The following is an 11,915-nucleotide window of genomic DNA, read 5'->3' on the forward strand; positions in this document are numbered from 1 at the left end:
ACTATGAATAACCAAAGCTTAAAAATGAAATGTAAACTTTTCTGGAAGCAGATTTAATTACAAAATTAGCTTGGCATAAAATTAGCTCCTGCTTGACTTATACTTTCTATTCTTCCACTTCCTATGTGAAAGAAGATGTTAAAAACATCCAATTTCCAGTAACATAAGAATGATTCATATTGATCTGAATGTAGATCTTTTTGTTTTTTTACTACTTGTCATATTGAGCAGAAAAAAAAAAAATGCCTCTAATACTAGCTTTAATTGTAGTATTGTATATTGTCTATTAATAAAATTTCTAAAACTGAAATGTTCATTTTTTATTTTATATTTCAATGACCGGGATTGTAAATTTTGAAAATAATTTCTAGAATATATACATATTTTTTAAAAATTTGACTCTAGTTGGAAGATCTAATTAAGCAGTCCTACTTGCTTAGTATTAGATGTTACTTTCAAAGTATTCAATTTTTTTTTTCTGGTTAAGTCTTTTTTTTTTTTTTTTTCAAATACTTTATGAAATATTACTGAAAGCTGATTATTTCATTATTAAACTGGTTATTTAAATTTATTTGTTAAATGCTCAAATTCTCAATGCACTCATTTTGTATTGTTTTTAAAAATTACTTTGTATCTTACAACTAATTTCATTTATATTTCCACAAAAATTATTTCTCAGCATCCATAAAATTTCTCAGCTCTGTTATAAGTATTGAAGGAAAAAAAAACAATTATATGAACTAAAATATAGAAATATCAAGTTAAAATTATCATTCATAAATTTACAACATCTGCAAAAATATTTAAACCTTCCATCATTTTAAAAACCTTAACTTGTACATTAGTAAAACATGAAGTAAAATGTATTCCTTCTTCATAATATTTTGTTTTTATGAAAAAATTTCATACATAAAATGTGTTGAAATTGAAAAAAATTGCCTCCATGAATTCATTTAAAGTACATTGAAAGATTTGTATTTTCCACCTTCTTTTTTACTAGACAATCTGAAGAGTGGCAATAGCAACATTATTTATTCCCCTTTGTGTATCAAAAATTGTTAAATAACTTAATAAAAGATGTAGATACATCTGTGAAATTTTACAGGTACATTTAGAATGATTTGCATTATCGCAGGAACCAGTAACAAAATTTTCTGCATTTGGTTGTTTTGTAATTTTTAAAATTTATTATTTTTGGTTTCCTCGATTTTATTATTTTTTATATATTTTTTCTGTATATCATGTCTTTTTAAATAGATTAAGCTATTGAAATTCATAATTAAAAAAAAATACTAAGCAAAGCTTATTCTATTTAATTGTTAATATACAGCTAAACTGCAGTGTATAGAAAATCTATATATTTTTTAAATCTGTTTATGGAATGTTAAGTTTTTATGGCCAAAGTAATTTCTGTATGTTAGATTTGCTTAAATTTCATTCATGTCCATAAAATAAGAATAATGCAAGTTCAGGAAAAGAGTCAGAAGCAAAACAAATATGACTTATTTGTAAAGCCTATTTATTAAATAAAAGATGAAGAGCAGGAAAGATGCTATATGTTCGATATCATTAATAAAAACTTCGATTTTTTTTGCTCCTTGAAGCAAATTACAATATATATGTAATGATATTTTAACTCTAATTTCAATTTAATTAATTTTCAAGATTTTATCTTAATTTAGCCCATAGTAACTTCATTCTAAAATATTCTTATTTCGTGATCCAATTCCACTGTCTCTACTTAATTAATTCAAGAGAAGCTTTGTTAAATTGTTGAATCAGTTAAAATCTAACTTTCCCACACTACGCGTGAAGAGATAACATACCGCTGATCAAGCAAATTCTTTTTTAAAATCTCCCTGTGTTTCCCCTACCTTGTCCACCCGTATAACGAAAATCCCTGTCGAAATCTCTTAATACATTAGCACTGTAAAGAAGTATTTTCCCTATCAAAATCATAGGTTATATAAGACCAGGGCTAAAATGTCCAAGAGCTTTTTCCTCATTCCTTTCTGTGTCGTTCTGTGTGCTCGTCGCTTGTACATATGCTTGCTTCTTCAAAATGAAATAAAACGACGTCACGAAATTAAAAGTATCTTCATTGCCTTCAAACTGCATCATGCTTCACCACAAATAATATTACATACATATATATATATTTACAAAAACCAATATTACATGGTTGGTATGATGATTAATACCTAGTATGTCTCCCAGACGATGCAATATAGTCTATACAACGCAAGAATGCTGAATATCAAATTATCGATTTGATCATGGGGAATATTACACCACTCATCAAGCAATGCTCTCCAAAGTTCCGGTAGATACATAGGAAGTGGTTGAAAGGTTGCAACTCGTAGGCCAAGCATGTCCCACACATGCTCTACTGGATTAAAGTCCGGTGAGAATACTGGCCAGTCCATAAGGTGATATCCTCCAATCGAAGGCATTCGTTTACGATGTTTGCATGGTGAGGACGGGCGTTGTCATCCATAAACACGAATTCTGTGCCCATGGTGCCCCGAAACAAACGTACATGTTGTTCCAGAATGACGTCAAATAGATTTAGCTTCTCATGGTTCCAATTTGAACACGCAGGTCAGTTCTGGAACCCAGATTAATTCCTCCCCAAACGAGCAATCCTGTACCACCGTAACGGTGTCGTTCAATGATGTTCTCTTGGTGGTAAAGGGTACCTGGCACTCTCCATATGAAAGTCCGGCGAGAATCGGACTGCAAGCTAAACCTGGACTCGTCAGAAAACATCACACAAGCCCACTGTTGCGGTGTCCACAATGCATGCTATCTACTCCCGGCTAACCGCAGGCGACAGTGAGTTGCAGTAAGTGGAACACATCTGACAGGCCTACGAGCATATAGACCAATCTGCCCTTAGTGTCTGTACACGGTCTGCCTTGAAACTGTCATACCAGTGGCTGAAGAGAGCTGACGAAGCAGGTCTGATGCTGTGCTTCGTCTGTTTCTTTTGGCAGTAACTGCCAAATACCGTTCCTCATTTGGCATTGTAACTCGGGGGGGGGGGGGCGACCTGTGCTGTAACGTCTACCCACATTACCATCATCTTAGAATCGTTGTCAAAGCCTGGAGATGATACTCTGGGTGATTCCAATTTCCTTGGATACTTCCAGCTGGATACGCCCCAGAAGGCCGATAATTCTACGATGCAAAAAATCATCCAAATGCGTCCTTTGTGTCATAATTATACGGTTATTGCACTGAAAGGCTTATAAAGCGCTTATATAGAATTTTACTTCTTTGCCTGTATTCCTTATACATCATTTTCTTACACTCACCTCATTGTGACGTACTATTGGTGTCATCTGGTGGCTTCCTGCGATTTGCATATGATTCTTGAAGATGTGTGTAGTCATTTTATGGGTGATATATGTATTTTAGAGTTCGATTTCTGCATGAATATGGATTATCCTTAATTTATGGACATGAGTGTACATAAACTTATTGTAGTCTGAAAGTACCTGCAGATTTAGCTCATAAGAAATTGTAAATTAAGTAAAAGGGAAAAAAACTGTTTCATCAATTCTGATTGTATTAGGAATTTACAGAAGACCAAAAACTCCTCCCAAGTACAAATAAATGGAACACTGGGGTAACAATCATATTTTATTTTTAATTTCTCATATATTCTATTATTGAGTTCTGCAAACTCTTTTTGTACTAGAAATGAAATTTTTACTTTAAAATAAGTATATTTTGTGATTTCTGACCATGAACATGTCCTCTAAATAAAAAGTTCAATTGAATTAGGGACACAAAATCGGGATAAAAAATTAAAATGTAACAGAGTATGAAATTTTGTCTTATATGGTGTAAACAATTTTGAGATCCCAATTTCATTATCAAAAGGTTTTTAAAGTGTTGGAGGAAACTGGAAATGCTATTTTCGAAAATTATGAGGAAATTTTATATATTCGTATTTTTAAAAAAATATATATATAACCTTTTTAAAAACTTTTTTTTTCTTTTCTTCTTCAGTTTGAAAAATTAATGCTACATTGTTATGTTTAATGAGAGAATGGGGAAGTATTTGTCATAAATATTTCTGTATATCAAAATTTCTACACATTTCTTATTAATTTATTAAGTATAAGAAATTAAATTTATTCCTTTTGCATTTTGATTAATCTAACATATACAGTTGTCTAGGTAATTTCAGAAATTTTCATTAGGTTGTCTTGATTGAAAAAAATCCTCTTTCTTAAAAAAAAAAAAAAAATGTTATATAAAAATGCTGTAAAATTTTTGCTATTCAACAAATTTATGAAACAAATTTCCATTGTTAATTCTATCAAATGTAACTTATGTAATATTTTATTGTTTGATATTTTTTGCAGGTTTTTTCAGCTGGCAATTTGCATACAATGACACCAATATTTGCAGCTCCTTCTGGTATGCAATTAATATCTCAACCTTCAGGCATAAAGGTTATTACTGCTCCGAATTCTATTATGACTTCCAATTCATCTGTTCAACACATCTCAGTCAACCATCATCCTCATCATGGCCAAATTCATGTTCTTACTCCCTCCTCGAATGCATCCTATGCTTCGTCCATTGTATCAACAAAATCATTCACAGATTCTCTAGTCCAGATGGCTTCTGGCAGTGCCAAAGGCATACAGAAGCCACATCTGGTGTCAAATCTTTTAGTTTCGCCACAAACAATGGTTGAACTCAGTCATGGTAATTCTGGAAATTCAAACAGTACAAACTTGTCCGACATAACTTCTTCAGGTATCTCCAACTCTCTCAACTTGTCTCAGAATGTGGTTAAAGCAAATTCTGTTCTCTCGGGAAATATGGCCATTGCTGTGAAGAATAATTTGGCAAACAACATGTCAACTTCCACACCATCTAATATGATTACTGCTTTGCATGTGAGCAAACCTCATTCACAAGTGATTCAACCGACTCTGACCTCAAGTATCATAACCCAAGGAGGTAAGTATTATTTTTATTTTCCTCTTGCATAGAACTTTGTTCTTAGTGATTAACTGTTGGATTTATTTACTTTACTTTGCAGATGCTGTGTTTTAAAAATCATTGTTTTAATCCAAAAAGCAACTAATCTTTAGTCCCAAAACAGATAAATAAAATTTGTGTTTTTTAAAAATGATTCCTTTGATAAATTTGTTCATTCTTCAGATTTCAAAGATTCAACAACATATCTAAAAAGAATGTTTTCTCCATGTAAAATGATTTTTTAGATGAAAATGTTGTTCAGCACAAATAGTAGCTTTCAGGTCTTAAATTAAATTATAAGTTTGGTTATTGATACACTTTTTTAAAATCGAAATATGCTAAAAATGATTAGCCAGAAAAAATTAAGTAAAATAAAATGTCCTTGTTATTTTTAACAGTTGCATTGTAAAATGTGATCATAATGTTTTAATACTCATTAAAAAAATGAATTTTTAAAGATTCAATTTAAAAAGTATTGGCAGACTATACAAAGTCTGCTAATTTATTTCCTAATTATATCACTTTGATTGCTTTTAAATTACTGAATGATCGCTTTTTCTCTCCCATTAGGATCTCAAGTGAATAATGGTAACCACCATGGAGTCACTACGAATTTAAAGCCTATTACATCAAACCACACCGTAAGATCTTTACCTCATATCGCTGGAATTGCTCATGTTGTTTCTCAGTCCCCTATATCTGCTTCTGTGGGACAGATTGTCACTCCTGGAAACCATATGTCTGGTGTGACTCCTCTCGCTGGTTCCGTTTCTGTGGTGTCTCACACTGGAGCAGTACTTCAACAGCCTCTCGGAAAAGTAATTTCTCCAGTTTTGAAGCAAGTTAATTCAATTCCTATTTTGCAACCACAATTTTTGCAACAAGTTTCTGTTGGCTCTTCAAATCAACAAATTGTAAAACCTGTTGTGGTAGTAAGTATGCCTAATGTTGTACAGGGTGGAAATATATCATCTTTAACTCCGACTTCTCTTGTAACAATGAATGAACAAACTGGAGTTGTTCGTGGATCTGTCTCTCAGAAGTGAAATTCATTTTATTAGATAAAAGCATTGGTGTGTAAAGTGTTACACTTTTCGAATTTTGGTGTTCAGCTTTTAGAACTAGATTGACTTAGGGTAACTGTCATTTTACACATTTCCATTTGTGGGTGCAAGGAAATCATTTTCATAGTTTTTAAGGTCTTTTTTTGGCCATCCTGTAAATGATTTGGGTAACACAATTTTTATAATCATTGGTTTTCAGATTTTTAGTCCTTTTCTTAAGGTTCATTTGTAAAAAAAAAAAATTATATAACATAATTGATGCTATAGTGTCATTTTATCATTTTAACTATTTCATATGTCATTTAAGTGTTAATATCAGTTGACTTTTATTTTGTTGACTGCCATGGTAGTTATTATTTTGTTGGATCACTGTTAGTTTGGAAAACGTCTAATCATTGGCAGAAACCCAATAGTAATATTATAGGTTGAAAAAATACTCAACATATTATTTTAAAAAGTTATAATTTATCAATACTTTTTTTTTGTATATTTAAACAGTCTATTTTCTATTACTTGTTTCTTAGCAGCATGGCAGTCAGTGTTAAATAATTACCAATACTAATATTTTTACTGCATGTGATCTTAAATGTTTTTACTCAAGATTAATTTTTTGATAAAAATGTGTGTATTTATTCTCTATATTATGATGCATGAAAATGAGTTGAATTTTATGATAGAACCAAAATGCATCCATAGGTAATTTTTTTTTAACTCTTTGCAGACCAATCTGGAATATGCTAGGGCCTTCAAATACCATTTAGCTGCTTGTTAACATATTTGGTAGTTTGTTAAAGATGCCTTTAGTTGTCTGTAATTTTTTTTTTTTTAATATATCTCTCTGCACTCCAATTACTTATACATTTTATTGTTATAACCTAGGATACTAGTATCATATTATGGTAAAGATTTCTAAATTGCTTTAAGACATAATTGTATATAACGTATTTATTTATTTTGTTTCTGGAATCTAAAATATTTGATATTCAATATCTCTATTGTGGAGCTAATGGAGTGCATAGGGTAAATAGTTTTGCTTCTTGTTGTTGCTTGGATTGCAAAGGGTTAAAAGGAAATGTTATGTTTTATCTTTAAGGGCTGTGGATTTTATTTACAATTTCTAATATTTTAAATACAAAAATTATAGAAATAGTTTTAATTGAAATATTTATTGAAACTTCTTTACTTATTGAACTATTTTAACTTCTGCAATTTATTGTATATAACATTAATAGTATTGTGAATGTTTATTTGAAAATAGGCACTAGAAAATTTGTTGGTGGAATTTCTTTAAAATTTTATTAGGAGATTCTAGATTTTGAATTGATGTTTTAATGTTAATATACTAAAATGCTAGTAAAGATATTTGATTATTCTCCTTTTTTTTTATTAAAACTAATATTTAACTTCCTTTATTAATTTGGCATGAATCGATGTTCTGTGAATGTTCCCAGATTATTGAGCTATTGAAGGGCTAATTTTTTTTAATATAAATTATTACTTTGTACTTCAGTTTATGATATGGTATTTGTTCTTTATTGTATACAACTCTTAACAAATTCATTTGAGATTGTAATGCATTATTAATAGTTTAATAATAATTTTTTTGCCATAGTGTGGGCTGACATTTAGTACTATTTTTACAATTAAATCGGTAATTCTTTTTAATTTTTTGTTTGTTTTGGTTTGTATGATCCAAAATATATGAATTGGATTTTCTGAAGGTCTGTTTTCTTTTACTATGTAATTCATTTTTATTATACTTTTTAATAACCTTAATGAGAATTTGTATATGGTATGGGTACCCATCTTTTCTTTTGAAATTTTTTGGATATGTATATCTACATGTTAAATTAAAGTAAGAGAGGGGGTGGTTAAATCATTCAAATATGCTTGTACTGCAATAGGGATAGATGGTCTTTGGCTATTAGTTTTATACCTTCATTGTAAATTTATTATAAGGCTGAATAAAAATTGCATAACAATCGGTGGAACATGGCTTATAAGATTGGGAATGCATATTGATGGAAGTTATTCAGGATGTAATCCTTATAAATTTGTCAGGCTTAAGTTATGCAGGTCAATCTTTAAATTTTATCCTTGAAAATGGAAATTTTTTGAGCACATTCCTGATGGTGTGAGTCTAATATTCTTTTTCATCAGAAATTTTGAATACCAGGTCTTCATAAAAGTCATTATAATATTGTCCTGATAAAAATGTTTAGTAATTTTTCTTGCCAAGAGAATTTAAATTTCATGTAAAAGAATTCTCTCTGTAGTTTGCTTGAAAACCAATAAAAGTAATAAATGGGATCTATTAAGTAAAAAAACACGTTACAGACCATTATTTAGATCTTTTATTACTATATATAAATATTTTTTTCAAATATAATAATTATTAAATTGTAACAGTTAGAACCTGTTTGCCAGATGGGGAGTAGGAATTTCTCATTATATTATAGTATCCAGTTAAATATTAACATTAAATTTAATTGCTCTATAAAAATTATAATATTTTCATTGTGTTAACATTAAAATTTTTCATATTAAAAATGATTATTGAATTTTAAAGATTGTCTATGTTTTGGTGTTATTCTACAATATTGTTTGATATTCTGAATACTACATAGTATTGTGAAGATATCTTAGCGATATTATAGAGTATTTTGTATTAAAAGAGACAGTACCATGTCTTAAACTGAAGGTTTATGGGACTTATATCACTCTGAAGTGCTAGAAAATGAAATCTAGTGTTCTAAACTCTAATATGAAAATGCTTCCTTTTTGTTTTATTTCTTAAATCCACAGTCTATATTTAGTAGATTGTTATTATCTGAGCATGTAATTATATGTGTATTTAATGACAGCACTCTATGATAACCCACCTTGATAGTGAGGATAAATCATAATAGCTATATCACAGTGTAGTTGTTACTACAAGATTAAGTTATTATGATTAAATGAACATGTCATTCTTTTTTCTGTGAATATAAATGTATAGGAATGAAAGGTTTTGAATATATGAGCTTAAACTGAAAAACAATGAAACTCTTCTTTGATAAAATACGATGGTGTTTTATAATCAGCATTCCATAAATTGTATATTGTTTTAAATATTTTATTTTGCACTGAATGACATTCTTGCTTAAAAAGGCTTGTGTTTGTCTAGTGACTGCAAAAATGCTTGTATATATTCTGTAAATTATTCATAAATTCATTCTTTGGATTTTAATATTCATTTTCTATTTTAATATCTTGGCCATATTTAGCAGTATAATTGTCAAAAATATTTTTTTTACATTTCTCAAATACCGGTGAAAAGCAAAAGACAAACACAATTTTATTTATGATCTTTTTTCAAGTATAAATGTAATTTAAATGTTTGAAACATTGCTGCAAATAATGGCGATAGTCATCCACTGAAGAATTATATGCCAGATCAAAATATATGTGGCAACATGTTAATACATAAAATTGTATTAAAGTTACATTAAAAGTTTTCACTTTAAATTCTTGTTATTAAATTTTCATTACTGATTGAAAACTAATCAATAAATTGTCATATTTAGAAAAATTGATCAAATTATTTTATTAAAGTTTTGTTTTTGGATAAATTCTGAGATTTTTAATATGTATATGTTTTCTTTGTATTTTAGTTTGCTGATATTTAGAATTGGATGTTTTGTTGCTTCTTTTATATTTTATTTAAATTCCTTATATATTGACTTTCAAGCAGCAATGTAGTGAGAGTAAGTAGTATCTGTGGCAGAACAAGATTTTCTCCTTTAATGGTTATTACTGACATAATCGGGGTAGATGGTGAGACTTATGGTATTATTTTTACAGCTTCTCATCATATTTAGATTTAAAAAGTGACAAGCACTAATTTTTTACCCTTGTGGTGCTTCTTAAGCTGGCATCCAAATCTTAGAAACCACTTACTATAACCCTCTTTATTATACCACTGCTTTGAAATTATTTTATGTGCATATGACCTTGTAAAAAAGAAAAAGAAAAAAAAAAAAAAAAAAAAGCTAACTTTAATTTTTTTTTCAATATTGTAGCTTATTCATATATGATGAGATCTTTAATATTCTTGATTGGTTCCAATTGTTATAGAAAATATAGAATACCAAAAATGTTGGAATTAATTTCAAGTAATTCACTTTAGGTATTGATTTCGTTACATAATCCTGCAGTATATAAATTGGGCTTCTAATTTTCGGATATTAATTACTTTTTAGACTGCAAAGAGTTAAGTGTGCTAATAAATGTACGCACATCTTAATTTAAAAGGAAACAAAAACAACTTATGTTAAGTTTAGACATATTGTTTAGTTTTAAGTTAAATGTGTTCTTAAGATTTCAAGCTTTTGAACATAATTTTAAGTGTATGAAATGTTAATCTAAAAATTTCTGAAATATTTAATTTCTATAAAGCAGTATTTGTACTATATAATGTACATTTAATGAAATATGTCTGCCATTTTCATAAAATATATTTTTAAAAAATGCATTAAAATTGTAATGGCTAAACCTTTTTAATGTTTCTGATTAGTGGCTTATTTCTCTGTGATAAATTTCTAGCTAAAATCATTTGCAAGCTTATGTGTCTGTACTAAAATTATAGTTTTTGAAACTGTGTTTGCAATTTACATTTTCACTTTTAAATTATAATATCTGTGTTTTATTTTTAAACTTGCACTAGATACTTGTATAATTGCAGTGTATTTGGAAGGTGTATGGGATATCTGAGTGTTACCTTGTACATATTTTGTCGATACGTCTACATTTTATCATGGTTTAATTATTCCTGTTAATGTATTTTATTTACATAGAATGACTTTGTAAATAATTCAATGTACCATTGTTATTCTGAATAGAAATATTTCACAAGTTGTCAAAGAACTTTTCCACATATTGAAAAAAAAAATTCATGTCAAATATTTACTTGTTCTAAAATGTCAGTGATAAAAATTGTGGTAATATTGAAAATGTATATATATAAATGTTTGTTTCTGACATTTTCCCCATAACTTTTTGTCAGAAATTAGAAATTTTAGCAACAACCATTTAAATTCCATAGATATCATTGACTGTGTTATTTATTCTTAAAAAGGGGGAAAAAAACCACTTCACTTGTACAAACTCACCATAATTTATGAAAAATTTTCATTTGTGGATATTTCAATTAATTTTGTTGTATATTTCTTCCATTTGGCACTGTTGAAATTGTGAAACTTCCTGTTAGTACTGAAATTATACCTACTTACAATGTAGACACAACTGTAAATACTCCACTATGTGTAAAGCATTTGAAATAGTGCATGTTTTTCTGTGTAATTGCACTTTCATGAACAAATTAAAGCTTTATATATTCAAAGTCTAAATTATTTGTTGGTTCTTGATATTAAAATTAATCAGATAATTAGTTTCCAAGTCGCAACAATACAACAACTGTACTATCATTTTCAAAGGTGAGATATTTTTTAAAAAATATTGATCTAATGACATATGTTGTTGTTGTGAAATGTTGATCATAATCTGTTGTTGATATTAGTTATACTTAATTTTTAATTAAATCATTTAGATATGACTTCATATTCATATTTCATGAAATTGTTAGATATTAAAACTGCTCTAGCTTGTATATGATAGCATGGCCTGTTAATTATGTCTATAAACCTTTCTAAATGAGACCAATACCATGATAACAGAGCTATTAAAAACGCAAATCATTCGATTACATATTTGATGAAACTATCAAACTGGTTTGAATCTCAGTGCAACAGTGAGTCTCAGTCTATTGGGAATCAAACTAAAAAAAATATTTTCTAAAAGTTATCAAAA

At 28.7% G+C, this 11,915-nt stretch overlaps 1 protein-coding gene across 3 annotated transcripts in view; it reads left to right on the top strand.

The window, feature by feature from the left end:
• The window catches only part of LOC129968723 (max-binding protein MNT-like), a 34,338-nt gene extending 22,891 nt beyond the window's left edge, over positions 1 to 11,447 (top strand). For all 3 annotated transcript variants that reach the window (XM_056082901.1, XM_056082903.1, XM_056082904.1), the window contains 2 exons: positions 4,377 to 4,983; positions 5,575 to 11,447. In XM_056082901.1, coding sequence (XP_055938876.1) covers positions 4,377 to 4,983; positions 5,575 to 6,050 — 1,083 coding nt within the window. In that variant the 3' untranslated portion in view covers positions 6,051 to 11,447. The remainder of the gene's footprint in view (positions 1 to 4,376; positions 4,984 to 5,574) is intronic.
• The last annotated feature ends 468 nt before the right edge of the window (positions 11,448 to 11,915 follow it).

Source organism: Argiope bruennichi, chromosome 5 (assembly GCF_947563725.1).
Source record: "Argiope bruennichi chromosome 5, qqArgBrue1.1, whole genome shotgun sequence".
NCBI classification, from domain to species: domain Eukaryota; kingdom Metazoa; phylum Arthropoda; class Arachnida; order Araneae; family Araneidae; genus Argiope; species Argiope bruennichi.